Source organism: Typopeltis vanoorti, chromosome 2 (genome assembly GCF_054136105.1).
Source record: "Typopeltis vanoorti isolate ZY-2024b chromosome 2, IOZ_Tvanoo_1.0, whole genome shotgun sequence".
Lineage (NCBI taxonomy): Eukaryota > Metazoa > Arthropoda > Arachnida > Uropygi > Thelyphonidae > Typopeltis > Typopeltis vanoorti.
Genome location: NC_143550.1, coordinates 70,161,713 through 70,188,539, shown reverse-complemented (window position 1 = coordinate 70,188,539; position 26,827 = coordinate 70,161,713). Strand labels below are relative to the sequence as shown.

Here is a 26,827-nt window from a genome sequence, read left to right as displayed (position 1 = left end):
TATTAAAAATGAGGATATTAGGAAAGAACTTGACATTGTCAGCATCCAGGAATGCATTAGCAGAGCTAATCTCAGGTGGTATGGTCACTTAAACAGAATGGGCGAAGAAAGATTAGCAAAACAAGTGTTCTCTACCAGGTTGGCAGGAAAACGACCCAGAGGAAGACCAAGATATAGGTGGATTGTTATGGTACAAAGTGCTTTAGACGATAGAAATATAAGATCTGATAATGTTGGAGTCTTGACAAGTAACAGACTGATTTGGAGGAAAATTGTAGATAGGAAGTTATTAATGATGTAATTTTTTTCATGTAGTACTATCATATCCTGTACACCCCTTGAAGGTACATGGCAGTAATTTGATGATGATGACGTCCTACCATACCACCTTTGTTAATTCTGTTGTCTATTTCCATATTTAATTTACCATCTTCAGTAAAAATCGTGCCCAAGTAGCCGAAATGTTTTACTTCTTCCACAGGTTCTCCGTTCACAACGCAGTTGATATTTTCAATGATTCTGTCTATTTTCATTGTCTTTGTCTTTTTATTGCTAAACTTCATACCATATCTACTACAACAGTTATTCAATTTAGTTAGGGTGTCTTGCAGACTTGAAGCGAATTTATTTAGAAGTCTAACATCGTCTGCATAAAGCAAGGAGCTGACATTAACATCTCGAATTTTGATATTGTGTTTAATACCACTTTCCTTCATAATGTGATCCATATAGATAATGAATAACAGAGGGGATAATGTACATCCTTGTCTCACCAGATTTAACATTAAACCATCTTCCTGTACTTCCTTCAATTCTAACTGCTGATTTACAACTCAAATAAAGACTAAGTATTGCTTGATGTAATGCCCCATTGACATCATATAACTGTAGTGTATTGAATAGCTTCTCTCTTGCCACCTTGTCATATGCCTTTTCCAGATTGACAAAACTTAAATACAGATCTTTCTTAAATTCCCATGATTTCTCGACTATTTGGCTCGAATAGCTTGTTCTTCACCAAGCTTTTCTTCCACAATTCTCTCAACCGTTTCTCGAGTATACTGGCATAAATTTTGCCAGGACCACTCAGTAGGGAAATACCTCTGTAATTCTCACATTCAGTTTTATTTCCCTTTTTATATATGGGTACTATGAGAGCTCTACTCCAATCATCGGGAATTCGTCCCTCAGTCCAGGCTTTCTGAACTATGCAGTGCAGCCACTGTAAGACTCTTATACCATCATACTTCAGCATTTCTGGTCAAATATCATCTACTCCTGCTGTCTTTCCACATTTCAAGCCTTTGATGGCTTTTTCTACTTCAAGTATGGATATGTATTCTTGACTGCATGCCTGGTCAGTGTTTTTTTACCACTGTGCTGTCATCACTGCTTGTTTCATTTAGTGATTTTTCGAAGTAATTACTCCATACTTCACGGATATCTTTTTCTCCCGTTTTCATGTCACCTTTATCATCTCTAACTCCTTTTACAGCACTCTTTTCTCCATTTCTAAGCTTCTACAACAACCTCCAGAATATGTTGCCACCTTCTTGATATTTATTTTCTATGTTCGTACCAAAGTCCTCCCATGACTTTTGTTTTAAAATGTGTTTATATAAATTAATTCTTTTAAAATCTTGATTCGATTTACCTGAGTCTGATAAGATCTGCCTGAATATATATATGGCTCAGACAAGGTAGAAAAAATTCATTCCTTTCTAAAGTGATGTGCTGGCACTTCAACAAATGGTGAGAAGCATGTTGCATTGTTCACATATAGGTGGTCATCAGCCCTTAGTAAATAAGAATGTATAAGATGACTGTGACCCAGCTAATGTAGGGTTGCATGATGGAGTGCAAAGGCCTAGCAAGAACAACTTCCTCTCTTCTCTTTCCCCACTGATTTGACTGTCAGTGCTTAATTTCAGGCTTAATCTTATGTCATTTGTTTGTCAGTTCCATTCAATATGGAACTGACAAACAGTCTCATTTCCCTTAACTCCAATGTGACTAGGAATCTAGCACAGCTGAATACCAACATTAAGGATCTTCAATTTGCACAATAGTTGTAGCATCTTGCAAAGAACTAGATGTGGATTATACACAGGAAGACAAGATGGCCTGTAAAGAACTCAGTGAGTCTGTAAATTATACATTTTTATAGCAGTTTTATTTATATGCACAAGCTGAATTTCATCTGCCATATGATTGCTGCAATCAAGTGGGATCTGACTGGATGGATATTACAAGTTAGGAAATACAGCAGCATAACCAACACTCTGAGGCCTCAGAGTGTTGGTTATGCGATAATGGATTATGAGACGTTTTTAACTGATAGAGTGAGAGGGTTGCATGATGGAGTGTAAACCTGCCATGGAGAAATGGCGTTATGCTCAGTACAGCTAATGTCAAGATTCATGCCAACAGCTTGCATAATCTTTCATGGAAGACAAAAGGGATTTATACCAAAGAGTTGTAAGGCAGTTTGACGTTGTGTGTGTGATAACAATCCTTCCAAAGTCATCCATGTAGGATGATCTTGAAGAGACTACCTTATAAAGCATAGTAAAGAGACAACTGTTTCTGCACGGGTGACATAGCTGGCTTGTTCGTCTCAAATTTAAATAGATGATGTATGAAAACCACAACTATGCGTATATCTTGATGATAGCTACAGTACAACCATTGCAATGTATTCTTACCTTCCAAAACTATAAACTTGAGAACCATAGTCCAGTTTTAATGTGTAAGTGCATGATAAAGAAAATGCAATGATGATTGATCCGTACCCCATTCAGTAGAGGACAGTGTGCAAAGGAGATTCAATGCACGCTTGCACTTTTCTTTAAGTTGACGAATGTATGCAAGAAATATGAACTTTCTGTCAAAACTTGAGAACCTTTCTGTCAAAACTATAAACTTGAGAACCATAGTCCAGTTTTAATGTGTAAGTGCATGATAAAGAAAATGCAATGATGATTGATCCGTACCCCATTCAGTAGAGGACAGTGTGCAAAGGAGATTCAATGCACGCTTGCACTTTTCTTTAAGTTGACGAATGTATGCAAGAAATATGAACTTTCTGTCAAAGATGAGTCCTAAAAACTTGGCTTTGGTTGCTACTGTAATAATACTTTGTTCAATTCTTAACTAAGAAGGGTAAGTTAAGGTAAGTTAAGAGGATCTGTATACAGAACCTTTTTTTCTGTGAAAAACTTGGAAGCATTACTAACAGCCCATGAAAAGACACATTCAATTGACTGTTGAAGTTGCCTTTCAATTGCCCTCATATTACAAAAGTGATAGCAAATTATTAAGTCATCAACTTAACAGAGAGAGACAGAGAGTTTCCTCTGTCTACAGAGAGAAGAACCTGTTCAGTGATTGAGTTAACTTTGATAGCAAAGAGTGTCACACTTAAGACGAGGAATGCCCTCTTCTTGATATTTAAGATAACATGCTTCCCATTCACACTTGAAATACTTGACTAAATAGAAAATTTTTAATAAAAACAGGAAGGTGTCCCTCAGACAAAGATTAAAGAAGTATTTTATTATGCCAAAGAACAATGAAACCAGATGCTCTAATTTCAGGAATGCATCTCAAATATATGTTTCTAAGTTGGCCAAATGGTCCAACATTGAATAATGCTTATGAAAAGTACATTTTGTGCTGGAGAGAAGACAGCTGCTTTCTAAATACCAGAGAAGCCTGGCATTTACAATTTTCTTCAATATTTACACAAAGCTGGTCAGAGTGACAGGTCAGTAAATGTTTGCTTATGATGGATTCCTTCCGGGTTTGGGAAGGCAATGACAACTAACTTATGCCAAGAATCTGAGAGAAGAAGATCCACAGAAAATGATGGAAGATATTTTATCATTTCATAATGGATGTCATCAGGACCTACTACAACGGCATGAAACAGAAGAAGAGCTCTTTTTAGTTCCTCTTTAACAAATGGTTAATTGTATGACTTTAGCCCAACATATGTTTAGTTATTGTTTCTCTCGTTGCTCGTTCAATACTAAAAATCAGGAGGACATGAAGCAGATGCTGAAGATTCTACCAATATTTTCTCCCGAGGGTCAGCAGCAGTAGCTTTTGGATTAACAACAACACCACTTCAATTATGCTCTAAGGTAGACAAACAGTATGTTTCATATCTATTTTTCATTTTCTAGATTTTATCACATACCATTTTTGTACTGGTTGTTTGAAGTTGCCTTTCAATTGCCTGATGATGTAAATTGGATTCAAGATTCTTGACTCTGACATCTCACATAATGTGATTTGGCATGAGGACGTTCAAAAGCTATTAAATTTGATATGTTAGGGTATCTACGAAATATATATACTGGAGAATGTGTTTTTTTGAAAGTGTTACGTGAGCGAATGCCAGAAGTGTGAATAGAGTAAGAAGAGTGATAGCAGAGAGCTGAAAGACGAAATATGTTATAATGTGAATGGCATAGTTACAAGTGGTATGACTGAATACATGAATGTTGTTGTTATGATCCATCGAGTCGTTTTTCCGACTCCTGGCGACTCCACAGACATACACTCTCCATTCCAATCTGTCCCTGACCATGTCTTTCAGAACTTCCAAGTGCACTCCAGTTGCTTCTTTAACTCCATTCACCCATCTAATTCTTGGTCTTCCTCTTCTCCTGCTTCCATCAACTTTAGCAAGCATCATCATCTTCTCCAGATTGTCATTTGCTCGCATAATATGTCCGAAGTATGACCATTTTTGCTTGCTGATCATAGCTTCAAGGGAGCAATCTAGTTTTATTCTGTCTATCACTGATTTATTGGTTTGCTTTGCAGTTCATGGTATTCTTAGCAAGCATATCCAAGCTCATAATTCAAATGCCTCTATCTTCCTTTTTTCACTCTTTCTCAGGGTCCAACTTTCACATCCATACAGCACCACCATTGCTTTCATGATTCTGATTTTTGTTATGAGCCTAATACCTTTATCTTTAAAGATCTAGCTTAACCTCCCAACCGGCCGGTGTGGATGAAATATTCAACACTCCCTAGCTTTTTTCATGGATCAAAACTTTGTCGGCATTCTTCCTTTTATCATGCCATTACCTTCCTCCGCCGTTAATCTCGTTACGGCTATTCTATAGCATTAGTGGATTAACTGTTGCTGAGTGACCTTTGTGTCCCCTCCCCCTGTCTTTATGTCTATTGTGTTGCTTAGAATTTCATTTACTGTCCTAAGTTATTTGACCTTTCTTGCCTCTAAAATGATTTATTGCGTCTCTTCCCAAAAATTGAAACCAATTTCACATATGCGAAAAAAAAAATCAATCCTGAAATGACCACTGATCAGCTTTTGCAATGAATCTATTTAGTGATAGTGAATTTGGTGTATTTTATTCTACAAATCAGTGCACCGGAAGAGTTGCACTGATTGTTCTTTCGCTTTACGTATAATCGAATAATTTTTTTCGAATTTTAAAATTTTCAAATCTGTCCTCTAGTTGGCATCGAAATAATGTTTTAGCGTAGCTGCATAGTGACATAAATGTTTTACTGTTAGTATTTTGTGTCCTGACATTGCAGTGTTTATAAAGCTAGTATTCTCTTTGTTCCCAAAATATAAGTTTTAGCATTTGTGCTGTTATGTCAAATATTTATATTTTTAAATAATATTTATTGAAATAAATATGTCCTTTTTCTTTCGTTTCTAGCGAAATAGCATTATATGGATCATCACATTTCAGATTTAGAAACGATTTTTTGTTATTCATAAAGACAAAATAAAAAAAAATGTTAAAATGCTAAATTGCCTTACTCGGTTTCCGATTGTGTCTTTTTGGTATCAAAAATTTATATCCAATGATATTTTAACAGTGATTCTTCCCCTTCGTCATTTATTTATTTATTTGTATTATGCTTTTTACGATAATATCTAGTGCATAACCTCGTAGATATGTTGAAAATATAATGTGAAAAATATCATATACGGAATGATTCAACATTTTTGCTCATTTTGAAGATTTTCTAATGCTTCCCCCCCCTCCTTATTCTCTCCTGGAACTGAATTGCATAACTACTCTAAATTTCTATACAGGTTTGAAAGCTTTTCTAGACAGCATTCAAAATCAATTACTTAATTTTACCATTTTGACAAAAGATATACGGCAATCAGATTGTATCGTGAAGCTTCTAAATCTGTTCCATTTATCTGCAATCTAAAACCAGCTGTTCTACTGCCTGCTGAAATTATGTGAAATTTTAGAAATAACATGCTATATTTTCACCATGCAAAATTGTTTATATGCATACCACACAAAAGAAAGTTCAGTAGTATTATTTGTGTTTGTTTTTCTTTTAAAAAAAATCTAAATATTACATCTTCTGCTGCTGGAAGCTATTTCTGAAATAATCTACGTCTTATAAATACTTGGTAATTCTACAAATCAGTGCACCGGAAGAGTTGCACTGATTGATCTTTCACTTTACGTATAATAATTGAATATTTTTTTTTTCGAATTTCAGAATTTTCAAATGTTTGCTTTGAAAATATTATGTCAAATATTTATATTTTTAAACAATATTTATTGAAATAAATATGTCCTTTTTCTTTCGTTTCTAGCGAAATAGCATTATATGGATCATCACATTTCAGTTTTAGAAACGATTTTTTGTTATTCATAAAGACAAAATAAAAAAGAAATGTTAAAATGCTACATTGCATTACTCGGTTTCCGAATGTGTGTCTTTTTGGTATCAAAAATTTATATCCAATGATATTTTAGCAGTGATTCTTCGCCTTCGTCATTTATTTATTTATTTGTATTATGCATATTACGATAATATCTAGTGCACATCCTTGTAGATATGTTGAAAATATAATGGGAAATATATGATATACGGAATGATTCAAAATTCTTTTCATTTTGAAGATTTTCTAATGCTCCCCCCCCTCCTTATCCTCTCCTAGAACTCACAGGTTTGAAAGCTTTTCTAGACAGCATTCAAAATCAATTACTTCATTTTACCATTTTGACAAAAGATATACGGCAATCAGATTGTATTGTGAAACTTCTATTTCTGTTCTATTTATTTGCAATCTAAAACCAGCTGTTCTACTGCCCGCTGAAATTATGTGAAATTTTAGAAATAATATGCTATATTTTCACCATGCAAAATTGTTTATATGCATGCCACACAAAAAGAAAGTTCAGTAGTATTATTTTTGTTTGTTTTTCTTTAAAAAAATCTAAATATTACTTCTGCTGCTGGAAGCTATTTCTGAAATAATCTACTTCTAAATATTTGGTAATATCTTCTTAGCTGGAGGAAAAGTTGAAGGCTTATTACTCTCAGTGCTATTGAGAAGAAAGGGGAGAACACTAAAGTGCCTCAGGCTGTAGTGCAGAATATGTCAAGAATGTCTTGTTTCCTTTTCGATTGTTGATTACCTATATTCTAACAGAAATACTGATATTTCGTTTACATGCTTATACATTATTTATGCCAAAATAATTGCTTAATTTATAATGATCAGTTTCACTTTTATTATCAAAAATTAGAAATTAAATCATACAATTATCTTGAAAAAGAGGATTTGAATTATTTTCAAAGAAAAGGTGCATATGCGTTTCATAATCTTCTTTTTTTTGGGGGGGGGGATATAGACCTAAGCAATCTGCGGATATTTCAGATAATTTATTTCATAAATCGTTCGCAAGACAGCTGTTACAAACGTAAATCACTTGGGGAACATACCCATTCATTTTAGTGTAAAATAGTAGCAAAGGTTCAGTTACTTTAGATATCTAATCTAGAAGAAAATGTTGTCTGCTGAGATTAGAATCATACGTGAATAATTTTTCTGACATGATTTCTCTATTCGTTATAATGTAACCAATTTCCAGATTTTTTTCCCTCCTGCAGACTTCATGTTATATGCAGTGATTTCTTCTTTGAACTATAAGAAAAAAAAATCAGATAACAGGAGAAAAATATGTAGTATTTTCTTTTCCACTGGCTGAATTTACAATGTTCTTTCTTTGTGTTTTGAAGAGAAACTGCAAATGACTTTTTTCTTACTATTTTTGCCATTATAACATCTCATATAATTATAAGAGTGACATTTTACCGTTTTTCTCCCACACGAGAAACAGAAATAAGGTGGTAATAATATTGTTGATTCTGCCAAACTTCATTGTAGCAGATTTTTATTACAAATTTTGTAATATATATATATATATATATATATATCTCTCTGAAACAAGAAATTTGGAACCCATATCACATCAATGTTGAGTGTTGGCAAGGTGAAAATGTTCCCGTTATTATTTATATATTTCATTTATTAACTAGGGGGGAGCTATGCCCAACCCCCCGTGTTCCGGTATGGTAGACCAGTTCTCCTTCAATTGTGATAACTCGAAAGGGGGTTCAGCCCCTGAATTCTGATGACTCGAATTTTGAAGATTCGACACTCAGGGTAGCCCCCGAGTTTCAAAACGTTTCGATAAACATGACATAAAAAAGTTTATCATTTTATATATATATAGGGTAGATTTTTATTTCATTATTTTTTATTGTTTTGATGAAATACTTTACCTGGAATACTCTTTCCAGTTTCTCTGTGTCATAAAAAGAACTTAAAAATTAGCCTTCAAGATGAAAAAGAAACAGTGCATTCGGGTCTCCCTCTATCAATATTTGTAGTCCTGAAAAGGACTGTTTTGATGGCCTTGAAAACAAACATTTTTTATTTCATACTGTTCAGAATTTAAAATTCTTGAACAGCGTGGAACACCTTGAAGCAAGGGTAAACACACAAAGCAGTTTTACACTCAGGGCACCACATTTTTGTTTCCTTTCTGATAATTTTTTTTATTACATACATAATATTTGCGTGGAGGTTTTTTTTTTATTAGCCGTTGGTGGTAGATTTTCGGGATAATGGTTGGAGTTAGCAACGTTCAACCTCAGATGTCTGACAGGATTTCCTATTTTTCTGCTTGCTGAAGAAGGTGCATGTGCATGCAGCAATGCTTTCTCAATTTTTATTCTGTATTCTAGATATGTTATGGTAGACAAACATTTTTTCTTGTACAGGAGGAAACTGTTCCAAATAACAAAATCCAAACACTTCAAAATTCAAATAACATGTCCAAACACTTTTTTGTAATATTTTTTATGCTGTTTCCTATGGCCGTTGGTGCGACAGGTGCGTCGACTCCACCCATAGTGGAGTCGACGCACCTGTCAACTCCACCCATAGTGTCGTTGTATGCACACACAGCAATGGGTTTTTCTTTCTTCAAACCATGCTTCTCCACGGATTCCGCTGATGGATTGTGCAGGGCAGATAGCAGAAAAACATCTTTTTTGTCTTTCCAACGTAGTGCAAAGACTTTCTCTCGCTGATAAGTTCGGATTTCCCCCTTCTATAGCTTTCCTGAAGCCAGATCTGGAGGCATATCTCGCCTTTTTGCATTTACAGTACCATAACTATCTGTAAGATGCTGTAAAAGCAAATCAGCGAGTTCAGGACACATATATAGTAATTATCCATTATAATGCAGTAACCTTTCCCCAGTAAAGGGTCTAGTAACTGCATTACTGCACGCATCGACAAGGGGAGATCCGAATATTTATCGTGCTCGATTACAGTTTGCTTTCCTGTATAAGGTTTGAAATCCCAAAGATATCCACTTTCCGATTCGCAAAGCATAAAAAATTTTACTCCATATTTCGCTTTCTTTTCGGGAATATATTGCTTACATTTCAGTCCACCTTTGAATGGCATAAGGCTTTCATCGATACTCAAGTCTCTCTCAGGAATGTAGAGTGATCTACATTTTTGACGGATTTTCATCAGAAAATCATAAATTTTTTGAGGACTGGGCAAGGATGTGTTGCCTGATCGTATTCTTCACTATTCTGAAAATGCAAATACTTCATGATGAGATTGAATTGTTTTTCAGTCATAACATCACGAAACATTGGCGTGTTTGGAATCCAGTCTGTAGACCAATACATTTCGAGAGCGGGCTTTCGAAATGTATTTCGAAACTTCTGGTTTTTCACTTTCTTTATTCTGATATTGCATTTGAAGGATGACAGTGATTTTAAATATTAATTTCACCTGTATCCGAATATCACATAATTTCCTGATTTATAATAATCAGGAAATATGTATATTGTCTGATTTATAATTTGCTAAATTATAATAATCACCACATAGTTTCAGTATCGAAAAATTAAAGTTATGTGGAACAATTACTATAGAAAAATAACGAGTTAAATAAAAACTGTACCTATGTTTCATAACAGTTTTCGGGTGTGTGATAGTAATGCAACGGGGGGGGGGGGTTAAACTATCAGAGGCGAAATAAAGTTCAATTCTATTGTAAAAATATGGAAATGAAATTTCACATTTGATATACATATTTTGAATGATAAAAATAAGCAAATGTATCGCTTACTTTAAAAATTGGAGAACAAAATATCTGAATTATGCAGAAAATATAAATTTAAATCATAACTGTTAATTTCATTTTGTAATGACCAATTATACAAGGAAACCAAGAAAGTGAAAGTACAGATTACTATACAACATGAAGAAAAAATTGAGTAATATGATTAAAGAATTTCATGTTATTCTCTATAAAGCAAAGTTGCTCAAGCGTGTCCTAAAGGAAATCTGTTAAGTATTATTCGATTTCGATGGTTTTGTACAAAAATAAAATTAATATAACCTGGAACATCGGCAGCCGGTTTTCTTTTCTTTTTTTAAAAGAATATTCCAAATAATTATCGTGAATTAATTTCTTCGAGAACAAAGAAAAATCTTTTGTCTAGTAGCGATTAGAAAAAAATTAGCGCAAAAAAATAAAAAATTAAATTGGTTAAGTGAAGAAATTATGCAAGACCTTTATTTTGTCCAGAAATTAAAATTGTATTGTACAATAAAAAGAGAAAACAAAAATATACATAATTTCTCTATTTTTAGTCTATCATATATAAGTAAAATCCAGTTCACCAGCATGGAACAAGAAAGTCCGTTTCTTGTTATAGGCAACTGAGAGGCAGCTACGAACGGGAGATAATCCGATTAACCTTTCTCTTCAGCGTGAGGGTTTATCACACCTTCTAATGGACATGACAGTCAAATTGCACTTCTTATCCAGGTTCTTTAAACAGGTGGGCTGAATCTTATCCAGATTTAGTTGGACGTCTATAGACGTCCTAGCCGGTAGGAAGGTTAAATTTGTCATTGCTTTTTTTTCTGAGTCTTCTTCTAACTTCTTTGGTACAATAACCATCTTTATCAATTCGGGATCCTAGGAACACAAAATTGTTAACTGCTTCCATTTTCTCCCCATCTACTTCAAAATCATAAAGTTCACATGTTGCATTAACTTTTGTCTTTTTCAGGTTAAGTTTAAGATCATATTTAGCGCTTTCTTATTTAGCTTTCATAATAAGTTCCTTCAAATCTTCTTTGCATTCTGCTAGCAAGGTGGTATCATCTGCATACCTCAAATTAGTATTTTTTCCACCAATTTTAATTCCAACTGGAGACTCCTCTAGCCCTGCCATTCTTAAAATGTATTCGCTGTACAAGTTAAACAGGTACAGAGATAAAATACATCCTTGTCACACTCCTTTACCTATTGTGAAATACTCAGTTTCTCCAAGATCTGTTCAGACAGTAGCTTCTTGTTCATAATAAAGATTCCTCAGAAGGATAATGAAATGCTCTGGGACTCCCATTGTTCTTAACACATTCCACAGTTTCACATGATCTACGGAGTCAAAAGCCTTGCTATAGTCAAGGAAACAAAGGTAGACATTCTTGTGATATTCCTGTGATCGTTCTATTATTGATAGAGCCTTGATAAGACCTCATCTCGACTACTGTGCTCAGATTTGGTCACCTAGGTTTCTTCTTGATGGGGAGGAGGTGGAGAGGATCCAGAGGCGAGTGACCAAGATGATAGCAGGTCTGTGGAATGAACCGTATGAGAACAGGTTGAGGATTTGTGGGTTGCAAAAATTGGTTGATAGGCGGAGGAGGGGAGATATGATTGAGACATTCAAATTACTGAAGGGTTTCTATAAAATTAATTCAGAAGATATTTTTGAGAACAGGGCTGGTTGTGGGAGGACTAGGGGACATCCATGGAAACTGGGCAAAAGTGTGGTTAGTAAAGGTGTTAGAGCTGGGTTCTTTACTTTTAGAGTAGTGAATGAGTGGAATGCGCTCCCTGAGTCTGTGGTGGATGCTGTGACAGTGAATGAGTTTAAGGCGAGGTATGATAGATACTGTATGAATGTCGAATAGTTGTGATGAAAATGATTTGGGGCCTCCCTCGATGAGTCTAATGACTCCCTGGAGTTGCCCGTAATAATAATAATAATAATAATAATAATAATAATAATAATAATAATATTATCCATCTCACATTGGAAATTTGATCTCTTGTTCCTCTGCCTTTTCGAAATCCTGCCTGTTCATCTACATGAATGACATGATGGTAAATGAAGAGAATGAGCAGATGGAAATGGAAAAAATAGTGCACTTACATAGCATTCTTCAGAAAACAAAATATGAGACTGAGTAGCTGGAGAAATGGATGGTGGATGGAATGAAACAGAAGGGGAGAGAAAGCAGAGTGCAAAAAAGCGAAAGTGAGAAAATAAGGACTGGATTTTCTATGGTGATTCATTAATACAAGGAGTCCTTGAGGAGAGTGTGACAAAACTGTGTTTTCCTGGAGTTAAGATAAAGGATGTCAGTGATGCTATAAGGATGTGAAAGATATGTTATTTTGGCAGGTACAGATAATTAGCTGGCAACAAGTGTGGTATTGTGAGAAGAGTTGTTAGTGCATGCAAAAAAAGAAGAGTGAGAAAGTAAAAGTTCTATGTTGCCACAGTATGACAGAGACAAGTTGAGATGGTGAGATGATCACAAATGAGTCAATGTGTAGATTATACAGGAAAAAGGATGTGAAGTTTGTGGATATGTTGAGCAGGTTTGATGGATGGAAGGATTTATATAAGGTGCATGGCTTGCATGTAAATGGATTTTGTGGCAATCTTGAGAGAGAATTCAGTGAAAGTTCAGAAATACAATGTCAAGAAAACTAGAATGTTTAGGGGAGTGTGTGCAGGTGAGTGTGGGTCCAAGGCAACCTAGAGGTTAGTAAGTAGAAGAGTGATCACATGATGCAAAATAAAAGTTATAGGTATTAGTGAGATGTGGTTGACCAAGGATAATATAGTCACAGGAATAGAATGCAAGGAATATAGTGTGTTCAGAGAGGACACTCGGAATCGGATGGGGCCCCCTGAAAAATTTGAGGATGAAGGATTCATTTGCAGAACAAAAAAAGCAAGGGATTTTTTGTTTGGTGCAAGAGTTCCCCACCATGAAGCCACACATGGACATCCACCAGCTGTCAAGCAATAAATGTGTTCAGAAATGGAACATCAAGGTTACCTCAGATGCTATACCAGCACCACAGCAAGCCTTGGCCCATTCCCAGATCATGGATTAGAAGATTTTTCCAAAGACTTATGTTGACCCTTGCAAGCTTTTGATGACTTTTTCTACCTCAAGTATTGATTTGTACCCCCTATCCCAGTCTTTTTGAATATATTTTACCACTGTTTTGTCACTATTTGTTTCCTTTTACAGTCTTTCAATGTAATTAATCCAGAATATCTTTAGTTTAAGTTTTCATGTTGCCTTTATTATCTCTGATTCCTTTTGGTGTTTTCTCTTTCCACCATTTCTAAGCTTTTCAATAACTTAAAGAATATTTTACCACCTTCATGATATTTATCTTCTTTATTCTTACCAAAGTCTTCCCACGAGTTTGGTTTAACTGCTTTTACACACAGCTTAGCTCTCTTACATTCTTCTCTGTAAGCTCTTGGGGTATCTGCTCAATCACTTATGAGGAACTTTTGATTCCCTTTCATCTTTTTCAGGACTGCCTTTTTATCTTCTTGAGTCTACCACAAAGTTATAATTTCTCTGTCCTTGCAGACAACTCCACATGCCTCCCAAGTTGAATCAATAAAGCTTTCCCATATATTTTCAATGTGGTCTATTCATTTTTATCATACTTTAAACTAAGTGATAATCACTTCCAGTTTCAAATTCTCCATATACTCTTATATCCTGAACCAGTGTAAAGATATCACTATCAATGATAATATAGACAATAAGACTTTTTTTTTTTTTCTCTTGTATCTTCTCTTCATGTGAATTTGTGCACAGCTGGTGAAATATGGTATGAATGATGTCCATATCCTGAAAACATATTCAGCAGGTGCTTATTATTATTATTAGCTTTCTCTTTGCCGCAAATTTTCTCAAAATATCTCCATATGCCTGGAATTCATTTATATTCCTCTGTTTAGATCTCCAGTAAGTACCAGCTTTTCTATTTTCTTTATGTTAGCTGCCTGCTCTAAAAAGCCCTCTACTTCTTTCTTGAGAAAATATAAAATAAAATTACAAAGAAATTATATTCTTTTAATTCTTTATCCAAGTGTAAGCAAATTGCATGTGACATAAGTTTACTTCTGTGCAAGTTCAATTTGTATTACAACCAAGTGGAAAAACTTTCTACACTCTTAGGAAAACCTTGGGTGGGACCATAGGCACAAATAAGTTTCTTTGTCTAATTTCCCATTTTGAAATATGTCCACATTGCTGTAATTGAGCTGCCTGCCAATCAAGAAGTTTATCTTTGTTTCTTGTGTAAAATGCTACTGTTACTCCTTCATTATCTGATCATAATTCTCCAAATATAACATGCTATATTTATTATTTAGCAGGATCTCACCTGTTTTAGTTTTCTTCATTTCAGTAAATCAATTATGTCTGGTACTTCTCTAGTTCTTCTGCCATGTTTGACTTCCTTTCAATCAACGTCTTACATTATCCTCATCTGTGTAGTATTCAAATATATACTTAGAAGCAAGACATGCCACAGCAAGGTGAGGACTAGACATAGGTGATAGATGTCCCAATTGGTTATCAGCATTCATTATAATTTATGTTATCTTCTCCCAGTTATGTAAGCTTAAACCTAAGTAATTTATATTAAAATAAATTAAGCTAAATGAATAATAATACATAAATTAATGCAGACACACTTCATTAGATCAGGTGGAGTACTTCATCACTAATGAAGACTCCAAAAATAGTACATCATATTTGCAATGGTTTCTGTGCAATATTACTATTTCCATTCCTCCTTCCAATTTAATTTGTGTAAAAGATGCCCAATAAACTTACCACAATGACGGCAACAAATGTGTCTCTCATGTTCTTAGGAAAAACATCGACACCTCTAGTTCTTCCTGCCTGTGCATAGTAGAAGACCAGGTTGCAGGCACAAGGCACTTTTTATATAATAATTTATTATTATTATTTTCAAATATAAAATCCATACATACATGAAAAGTTGCAAGGCCTGTAATATATGTGCTGTGTGGGGGGAGGGGAAGGGGAGCAGGGATGGAGTTAAGATCAGGGTTGCTATTATTTCTGATAAAAGTCTTTGGTATATGTTCATTTAGATGGTTCAAAATAAACTGCATATAAAAATAAAGCTACTTGTTTTTATTGTTCTGTTAGATTTGTGTTCCTTATAGGAAAAACAAAACGTACAACATTATGATCTTAAAATCTAAGAAAATTAACAGTATTCATATAATGATAAGAGAAAATGACTGTTAAATAATTTAACAAACATGTGCACATATGTTATATCACTTCCTATGACATTATTCAAGATCAAATGCATAATGACTACCATACCTAGGGGAGTTGAGTAGATGATTTGAAAATACACACTATGCATATGACCTATGACGCAGCATCTGCAATGATCGCTAATTCATAAGTTGTACAAAAATAGAACACACGACGACACAACGTAAATAAAAACATACATTTTAATTAGGAAAAGATTTTTGGAAAATTTTCTAGTATTTTTTCCATTTTTCTTTGGGGGGAGGGCCCCTTGCCTTCCCCCCCCCCCTCTGTCACTGTGTTCAGATGTGATACTGCCCTAATTACTGAACTAAACCACATCCCTAACATGCTCTTAGCCACTGGTTACAACCTCCCAAAAATATTAAAACCAGTTAACTACAACCTCCTTCATAACAAAGATTACACTAAATCCCTCACCATGCCTTATATCCGGGGCACCTCTGAAAAGTTAACCAAAATCTTACAAAAATATGACCTTACTTCTTGTTACAAACCACATAAAAAATTGGCATCCCTTATCTGCTCCACAAAAGACCAGCCACTTACCCTAGACATACCTGGACTATACCAGGTCCCTTGCAGCTGTAAACTGTCCTACTTTGGCCAAACAGGCAGGACAGCGAATGCCAGGATATCAGATCCGATTTCACCAATACAGCCACTCTGGGCTTGCAGACCATGCTCTGGATGCCACAGAATATGCTGGAAGAAAGCCACGTTACTACACTGCAGCAAATTTAAATACGAAAGATTGTTCATGGAATCAGCCTCAGCTCTAAAAAAACTTTCCAAACCTCAACAAATTTGGGTGCATAAGACTGTCACAAATTTGGGAACGGCCAAGACAACTCAATATAGCCTGCTAGGGGGGGCACCTTTAGGACTCTAGGAAAAACGTTAGTTTTTTCTCTTTTGCCTCATCTGCTCTTAGTAGTTGTGCAAAAATAGAACATAATATATTGGATTTGTACAATCACTGTAAAAATCCAATATATTATGCAATAGAAAACTTCTCTCCATGGAAGAATCAGTCCATTTTTGACTGTACAAGCCTGCTACCAAGTACCTGTATGGAGAATTACAATTTCTTATATTGCTGTAATCTCCAAACCAATTCCTACAATACTCAAGAAATATAATCTAATACACACGTTTCTTTCCTATCAACAAACTCTCTCATCTTGTTTACCTTCACAAAGGATAAACTATCTCCTGTATCACTCTCAGGTGTCTATCAAGTGCCTTGTGATTGTCATCTTTTTTACTTTGGGCAAACGGGATTCTGTCGAAAAAAAGAGTACAGGGACACCAATCCCACTATATAATCTCTAATAAATCTAAGACTAAAACTTATCTACTTCATCAGTGCAGATTTAAATTTGAATGTTTATTCAAATAGAGTGCTGAAGCGCTAATACACTGCCCAAATTTGAAACGTAATGACTGTCATTCTTTACCTAAAATATGGGAGAGTTTTATCTTTATTAAGTTATAAACACGCAGTAGTTTTTATTATGAAATCTGATATTTTCATCTGAATCTAACAGATTCAAATCAAAATTATGATTCCAAAGGCAGAACAAAACTAATGGACTTTTAAATTATATGAGCCATGAAAATTTTTAAATGATAAAGCCATACACAACTGTACTATATTACAGTAGTACGTGGTTGTAAAAATAATCATAATTTAAAATTATGAATATTTTTACTTTGGCAAGAACATAGAAAATAAATATCAAGAAGGTGGCAAAATATTCTGGAGGTTGTTGAAGAAGCCTAGAAATGGAGGAAAGAGTGCTGTAAAAGGAGTTAGAGATGATAAAGGTGATATGAAAACAGGAGAAAAAGATATCCTTGAAGTATGGAGTAACTACTTCGAAAAATTGCTAAATGAAACAAACAGTGATAGCGCAGCGGTAAAAAACACTCAATAGGCACATAGTCAGGAATATATATCCATACTTGAAGTAGAAAAAAGCCATCAAAGGCTTGAAATGTGGAAAGGCAGCAGGAGTAGATGATATTCGACCAGAAATGCTGAAGTATGGTGGTATAAGAGTCTTACAGTGGCTGCACTGCATAGTTCAGAAAGCCTGGACAGAGGGACGAATTCCCGATGATTGGAGTAGAGCTCTCATAGTACCCATATATAAAAAGAGAAATAAAACTGAATGTGAGCATTACAGAAGTATTTCTCTACTGAGTGTTCCTGGTAAGATATATGCAAGTATACTTGAGAAACAGTTGAGAAGAATTGTGGAAGAAAAGCTTGGTGAAGAACAAGCTGGATTCAGGCCAAATAGAGGCTGTCAGGATCAGATCTTCACTTTACGACAAATAGTCGAGAAATCATGGGAATTTAAGAAAGATCTGTATTTAAGTTTTGTCGATCTGGAAAAGGCATATGACAAGGTGCCAAGAGAGAAGCTATTCAATACACTACAGTTATATAGTGTCAATGGGGCATTATTATTATTATTATTATTATTTTCGGGCTACTCCAGGGAGTCCTTAGACTCATCGAGGGAGGCCCTAAACATCATGTCCACACAACTATACGACATTCTCACAGTATCTATCATACCTTGCCTTGAACTCGCTCACTGTCATAGCACCCACAACAGACTCTGGCAGCTTATTCCACTCATTTACCACTCTAAAAGTAAAGAATCCAGCTCTAACACCACTGCTAACCACACTCTTGCCCAGCTTCCATAGGTGTCCCCTAGTTCTCCCACCACCAGTCCTGATCTCAAAAATATCCTCTGAATTAATCTTATAGAATCCTTTTAGCAATTTGAATGTCTCAATCATATCTCCCCTTTTCCACCTATCAACCAGTTTTTGCAACCCACAAATCTTCAACCTGTTCTCATATGGTTCATTCCATAGACCTGCTATCATCTTAGTCACTCGCCTCTGGATCCTCTCCACCTCCTCCCCATCAAGAAGGAACCGAGGTGACCAAATCTGGGCACAGTAGACAAGATGAGGTCTTATCAAGGCTCAGTACAGAGGTACAATAACTTGCTTGTCTCTGCTCGTTAAGGTATTTTTCAACAACCAAGTGAGTTGATGAGCTGATTTAGCTACTTTTGCAATGTGCCTCCTAAACTTCATCTCCCTATCCACCAATACTCCCAAGTCCCTGGCCTCATCAATCTCTTGGAGTACAGTTCCACCCATGTGGTATACTGCTGCTAATCTTTTCACCCCAAAATGCATAACCTTACATTTTGTCACATTAAATTGACATCCATTCTCCTTAGCCCAGAACTCCAATCTATCTAAGTCATCCTGCAAGACTTTGACATCTTCAGCATTCACTATCGCCCTCCCCAACTTTGCATCATCAGCAAACAAATGAACTATTCCACTTAGATCCTTCCCTATATCGTTAATGAACAGATTAAACAGCAGTGATCCAAGAACAGAACCCTGCGGCACCCCACTAGTCACAAGCCATCTTTTGGACTCCACTCAATAATAAACCACTCTTTGATATCTCTCCATCTCACCAATCCTATATCCATTCCCATATGTTGTAGTTTATGGATTAGAATTCCATGTGGTATCCTGTCAAATGCCTTTGCCAGGTCCAGCAGTATCACTGTAAACCCATTTCCCTTATCCAGTTCAGCCGTCACCTTGTTATAAAACTTGAGCAAGTTACTCAGGCATGATCTACCCTTTACAAAGCCATGTTGTCCCCTGTACAGTATCTCATTTTCATCAATCCATTCCTGTATTTTTCTCTTAACTACTTTCTCCAAGAACTTGACAACAACTCCTGATATGCTGATCGGTCGGTAATTTGCAACCATAGTCTTGGATCCTCCTTTATGCAGTGAAACTATTTTCCCCTCTTTCCACGCCTTCGAGACTAAACCAGACCCGAGACTCAGATTAAACAACATGGTCAAGGGCACTGATAATTCCTTATATCAAGCAATACTTAGTCTTTATTTGAGTTGTAAGTCAGCAGTTAGAATTGAAGGAAGTACAGGAAAATGGTTTAATTTTAAATCTGGGTGTGAGACAAGGATGTACATTATCCCCTCTGTTATTCATTATCTATATGGATCACATTATGAAGGAAAGTGGTATTAAACATGATATCAGAATTGGAGATGTTAATGTTAGCTCTTTGCTTTATGTCGGATGATGTTATACTTCTAAATAAATCTTCTACAAGTTTGCAAGATTCCTTGACTAAATTGAATAACTGTTGTAATAGATATGGTATGAAGGTCAGCAATAAAAAGACAAAGACAATGAAAATAGGTAGAATCGTTGAAAATGTCAACTGCATTGTGAACAGAGAACCTGTGGAACAAGTAAAACATTCAGCTACTTAGGCACAATTTTTAGTGAAGATGGTAAATTAAATATGGAAATAGATAACAGAATCATCAAAGCTGGTATGGTAGGAAGTCAACTGAATAAATTCATATGGAATAAGAGAGAAATTAGTCGAAACACTAAATTAGCTGTTCCAACTAATTAAAATCAAGACAATGTTCAAATCAGTTTTAACTAATGGATCTGATTACAGGGTCAAAAGTAAAACACTTGACGAAAGACTAGAGATCGCAGATATGAGAGTCCTGAGAAAGATTAGAGGTGTGAACAGATGGCATCAATGGCAATATCATATATTAAACATGAGGATATTAGGAAAGAACTTGACATTATTAGCATCCAGGAATGCGTTAGCAGAGCTAATCTCAGGTGGTATGGTCACTTAAATAGAATTGGCGAGAAAAGATTAGCAAAACAAGTGTTCTCTGCCAGGTTGGCAGGAAAATGACCCAGAGGAAGACCAAGATCTAGGTGGATTGATACGGTACAAAGTGCCTTAGATGATAGAAATATAAGATCTGATAATGCTGGAGTCTTGACAAGTAACAGACTGATTTGGAGGAAAATTGTAGATAGGAAGTTAGTAATGATGTAAATTTTTCATGCAGTACTATCATATCCTGTACACTCCTTGTAGGCACTTGTCATGAATTTGATGATGATGATGATATTTTTACAAATTGTTTATGTTAGTACAGTTATTAGTTTTGGTTTCATAATACGTATTGTTGACACTTGCGATATGCCCATTATTGATGTTATTTTGTCAAAATGAAATGTGAAATGCAAAAATTGTACTCACTAGATTTAGATAGTTGTGTTACTTTCAGAAATTTTATTGTAGTTTAAAGTTATTAAACTAAAATAAAATTTCTTGCTTTCATGGAGTTTGCATGCTCGCCGAGGGGTTTGTTGGGTTATTGACAGCTGACAGAGAATTATGTTCTTATGAAGTTTATTTATTGTATATGACAGTGGGACGAATATTAATAGAAGATCCAGAAAAACGAATCATAGGACTGTGAGCCTTTAAAGTGGAGGAGTTAAGACTAAATAAGTATTGGTAAATAAAAGAAAATATTGCAAATGACATTCTATAGGAATGTTCGAGGAAACGTTAATTGGAAAATTTCATCTGTCTTAAAGACACTGGATCTATCTGTTATTTCTACTGGAAAAGGAGATGGAATTTAGCAACTTAGATAAAGCAGTAGAAGAAACCTTTTTTTGCTGGTACAAAAATTAACAAAATTGAACTGCATGAGGTAAGAGTACTTATACTTCAGTTAATTCAGAATATCTATACTTCAGAGTGAGGAGGAATAATGTGTGCTACATCAGGGTGATGAGAAAGGAATTTATGGAAAAGAAGAAGAGAATCTTAATTCTTCAGAAAAAGGCCTTAACAAAGAAACTGAGTATGAACATTTTTTCATTGTGTAAACAAGGTGTTTAGTCTAGTAGACGTGATTAAGTATATGTTAAACAAACCAGTAATAGATGAGTCAGAGAATGGATGATCTCTAGAGTGTAAGTTTATTTTAAAAGGCCTTGGATCCAGTTAATTTTGTAGTTTGTTGTGTAATTTTATTTGAAGTGTATATATTGTATTTGGTTTTGAGTCAGATTTTTCGGATTCTGAAAGAAACAGTTAAAAGTCATTGCACCAATCGGAATTGAACCGTTATGTATATATATAAAAACACTCGGAAATAGAAACAATCGTTATAGAGAAAATCGCATAACAAATGAGGATTGATAATAATTAATTAACAAATAATCCCTCTTTATAACAAATGGCTACAGAGATTTGATCTCATTATAACTAGGGTGTGCTGAAAAGTTATGATAATCACCATAAAGGAATTGAGGTAGAACCATGTAACTTACACATTATTCTACATATTCCCCACAAAGTGTTATACACTTGTTACAATGCTGCTGCATCATTTGTGATCCTCTGAGAAAGACTTTCCCTTATTGCACAAACTAGTCATTTTTGTTCTAGGTGTATATCAAAACTTTTCAGCCCCCCCCCCCCCCGTATATGGTGCATATCATTTAAAAGTGCATCACCGTTTTTTTTTTTTTTTTTTTTAAACTGAAGGTTATATGTTAGATATTCAGATCGAAATATCTGATTTAATAGTCTTATTAGCTTCTTCGGTCAATGTGTTCCAGTATTGGCAATAATTCTGTCTCAGGCAAAAATATACTTCTACTTAGAAGACCACTGTAATCTCTAATATCACTGTACAAATCAAATATCATTGTAAAAACTCAGAATAATATTAAGTTTCATATTAAAACAATTTCAAATACATAATCCCTTACCAAATATGGCCATATTTTGAAGCTAAATGCAGTGGAGTCTGTTCTTCTTCATTTTTATTATCTGTTGTAGCACCAGAATTTAAAAGGATCTGTCAAGAGTAATTTTACACAACATAAAAATAAATCTTCTATAAAAAATATGTTTAAATATACAGTTTGCTTTACAAATGGTGTGGAATTAATCTGAATTAATAATAATTTTGCATTAACTATATAGGTGCATTTTTACACTTATGTGCAGGTTTACACACACAATAAAATTTAATGGAATAACTACAGCACAAAGAGAAATAATTAAACAGCAGTCTGTTTAAATGTTTGTTTAACCACCTCACCGGCCATTATGGATCAAATACGGATATGCATACTCTTCGTATCCATCACATATTTCAATGTAATATCAATGGTATTAAAATTTTAATATGCACTTCGCATCCATGATAAACTTGACTATAGATGTCTTGGCCGGTAGCGTGGTTAAACAGCAATTTGTTTAAATAATTAAACAAATTAATTTATAATAAATAAGTTTCATTATTATGTATGCTTCTCATAGGAAGTTTAAGGACTCAATTATGGAAGGGATATTGTAGTCACTCATATTGAAATATCTATCATCTCTCTCTCTCTCTCTCTCTCTCTCTCTCCTTCCCCCCCCCCCTAAATACACTCACTAAACACACATTCACAATACCTAATGGCAGCCTATTCCACACACCAATCACTATGAAAAAGAATCTAGATCTCACATGTTTCCAAGCCAACTATTAGCTAATTTCTAGAGATGACTCTGAGTTCTGCCTGTACCAGCAAAAGCTGAAAAATCTCATTTTTATTTATGATGTAAGTTGTCTTATTAACTTATACATTTTTATCATATCTTCTCTCTTATATCTGTTCCTCAAACTTTGAAACCCACTCTGGATCTTTTCAACTTCTCCATATTTCCTGGGAATCTAGATGATCATACCTGTTGTACAATGTAATCTTATGAAAGATTTGTAAAGTGAAAGAATTACTTATTTTTCTTATAAGTTAGTGTTCTCTTCAACAGTACAGTTATATTAAGTGACGAATTAGTCACCTCAGCAATGTGAGGCCCCTAAACTTTAACTCCCTATCCACTATATTATTATTATTATGGGCTATTCCATGGAGTCCTTAAACTCATCGAGGGAGGTCCTAAACATGCCAGGTACTATCCAACATTTGTGCAATAACTATCATACTTTGCTTTGAACTCATTCACAGTCATGGCACCCACAACAGACTCTGATAACCTCTTCCACTCATTCACCACTCTCCAAGCTAAAAATCTAGTCCTTATACCCCTGCTAACTACTCAGTTTCCGGACCACCACCAGACCTGTTCTGAAAAATTTTCTCTGTATTAATCTTGTAAAAAGGCTTCAGTAATTTGTATTTTTCAATATATCAGTCCTCTTCTTCCTATCAACCAATTTCTTTAACCCAAAATATCTTCAACCTGTCATTATAAGATTCATTCCATAGTTCCATAGACCTACTACCATCTTGGTCACTTGTCTCTTGATATTCTCCACCTCTTCCTTATCCCCAAGAAACCTACGTGACCAGATCAGCATGCAGTAGTCAAGATGAGGGTCTTACAAGGCTTGATAAAGAGGTATAATAACCTGCTCATCAGAATATTCTCCAGTAACCAAGTAATATAATGAGCTGTTTTAGCCACTTTTGCAATGTGACCTTTAAACTTTAACTACCTATCCACTAACACTCCCAAAATCCCTGGCTTCATAATTCCTGGAATATAGTTCCACCAATGTGGTACATAGCTGGTAATCTTTTCATTCCAAAATGCATAACCTTTACACTTTGCACATAAACTGATATCCATTCTCCTTTACCCAGACTGCCAGTCTATCCAATCATCATGCAAAATTTTAATATCATCTATATAAATTATTGTTCTACCCAATTTTGCATCATTGGCAAACAACTGAATAGTTCCTCTCATATCCTTTCCTATATCGTTAATGTACAAATTAAATACAGCAATCCCTCAATTAATGTGCCCCCAATTAGTGCATCATTTTTTTCAATACTGAAATTTGATTAGTGCGCCTCTAAAATTTGATTAGTGCGCATATATACATCTTAAAAATAAATATTATAGATTTAAAACATTTTCGATCTATATATTTTTATGGCTAACTATTTAAAAAATCACTCACCAGATGAAATAATTTAGTTACCAATTTGAAACATTTTACAAAGTTATTTTTTTAACGGCATACTACACTATTTCCATGTACACTATGTTCTGAATTTACCGCCAAAATTTATGTTGTCTGCTTTACATAGCATTTTGCTGATCATATCACGTGCAATTGTTTTCCTTACTTTTTTATTTTAAATTATTTTCCTAACCTTTAATCATGAGTAAAAGAATTAGTGAGCAAAAAATAGAAGTGTGAAAATGATTCAAAAAGTAATCTCATTGGTAGAAAAACTTGAAATAATAAAGAAAAATGAACAAGGCGAGTCCAGAGCAAAAATAGGACAAGAACACAAAAATGGGTGAACCAACTGCTGAATACAAAGAGAAAGGTAAGGCTGCTTCAAGTTCATCATGCATGCACACGAAATCAAAGTTTTATAATGATAGAATTAGAGAAACTTCTTTTTACATGGATCCCACTAAACACTGGCCTTATTAAATCAAAAGTATTGTCTCTTTGCAACCTGGAAAGAAAGGGCTATCAATGATGCAAAAGAAGAAGAATTCTACGTTAGTGCCAGGTGATTTGAGCGTTTCAAAAAGAGAAATAGCCTACATAATGTTCTAATCAGAGGTGAAGCTGCAAGTGCAGATAAGGAGATATCCAGATTTTGAAGAAAATTGTATAAGAAGGGGACTATTGTGATCAACAAATATTTAATGTCTACAAAACCGACCTTTTTTTTGGAAGTGAATGACTTCCAAGACAGCCAAATCAGAGAAATCTCAGCCTGGTTATAAAGTCGCAAAGTCTAAGGAAATTACTACTAGCAATATGTGAGCCGTTTGGAAGCACATTCTTCCACGTTGTGCAAATGATTTTAGAGGCTTTTCAAATGAATCTAAGTTAATTAAATCTCATTCTGAGAAGTTGAGTGATTCCGACCTGCTAAATTTAGATAGACAGCGGGAAGATCCTGAAGAATATGAAGAAAATTTAATCACTGACAAGCCCAAAGAGCTTTCACAGAAACAATTTGAAAATAGTTTTTGTACAATCGAAGTTTTTAAGCAGCAATGCTTGGAAACTGACCCTGGTGAAGAGAGAACCAGTAAAATTTGCAGAAGAGGCAAGGGCCATACCGTCAGTTGTATGAAAAAAAAGAAACAGAATGCCGGCCAAACTACGTTAGCTCAATTCTTTGTTAAGAAGCAGAATAATAAATTTATATTCTGAATATGTTTTATTGTCTTTCAGCTTCATGGTTTTCCTTTAACTAGGCCCTGAGACATAACCTAATTCTCTTATAAAAAAAATTAAGGGTCAAAAAAGAAATCTGAGGAACGAATTATACATTTTCCCATAGGTTATTATATTCGATTAGTGCATTTTCAATTAATGCGCCTCTTTTAAGAACGCATTAGGCGCACTAATTGAGGGATTGCTGTAGTAGCAGCCCAAGATCAGAGACTTGGGGCATGCCATTAGTTACTGGACTTATCTTCCACTGGACTCTAATCTTGAATAAACTACTCTCTGATATTTCTTCATTAACTACCCTCTTATCCACTTCACTAACTTTATATCTGTTTCTATGTGCTACAATTTACTGATAGAATTCCATGCAGTATCCTGTCTAAAGCTTTTGCCAAGAACAGTATGAGCAAGTTACTGAAGTGATTTACCCTTCTCAAAACTATGCCTTCCTCAGTACAGTATCCCATTTCTGTCTATCTATTCTCTTGACCGACTTCTCAAGCACCCTGAAAATGACTCCTGATATAATGATGAGTTGATAATTTGTTAAATCGGTCTTAGAGCCTTCTTTAAGCAATGGAACTATTTTCCCTCTTTCTACCCTCTTGGGACTAACCCAGAGCTGAGACTTAAATTAAACAATACGGCCAAAGGCACTGACAATTCCTTTGCTACTTCACGTAAGACTCTCCAGCTAGTATATCATCCAATCCCACAGATGCATTCACATTAAGGTTCTGTAATATACTATTCACCTCAGTTCCCGTATAAGCCACCGGTTCCCTCATTCCTGCAATATCACTGCCTGGATAATATACTTTTGCAAAGTGCTCACTTAATAATTCTACTATTTTGACTGATTCCGTTACCTCCCTACCATCAG

At 34.9% G+C, this 26,827-nt stretch overlaps 1 protein-coding gene across 1 annotated transcript in view; it reads right to left on the bottom strand.

Annotated features, from left to right (window-relative positions):
* LOC150109149 (transient receptor potential cation channel subfamily A member 1 homolog) overlaps positions 1–26,827 on the bottom strand; it is a 475,501-nt gene that overhangs the window by 273,847 nt on the left and 174,827 nt on the right. Inside the window, exon 11 of the mRNA XM_090411752.1 lies at positions 22,487–22,575. Coding sequence (XP_090267878.1) covers positions 22,487–22,575 — 89 coding nt within the window. The remainder of the gene's footprint in view (positions 1–22,486; positions 22,576–26,827) is intronic.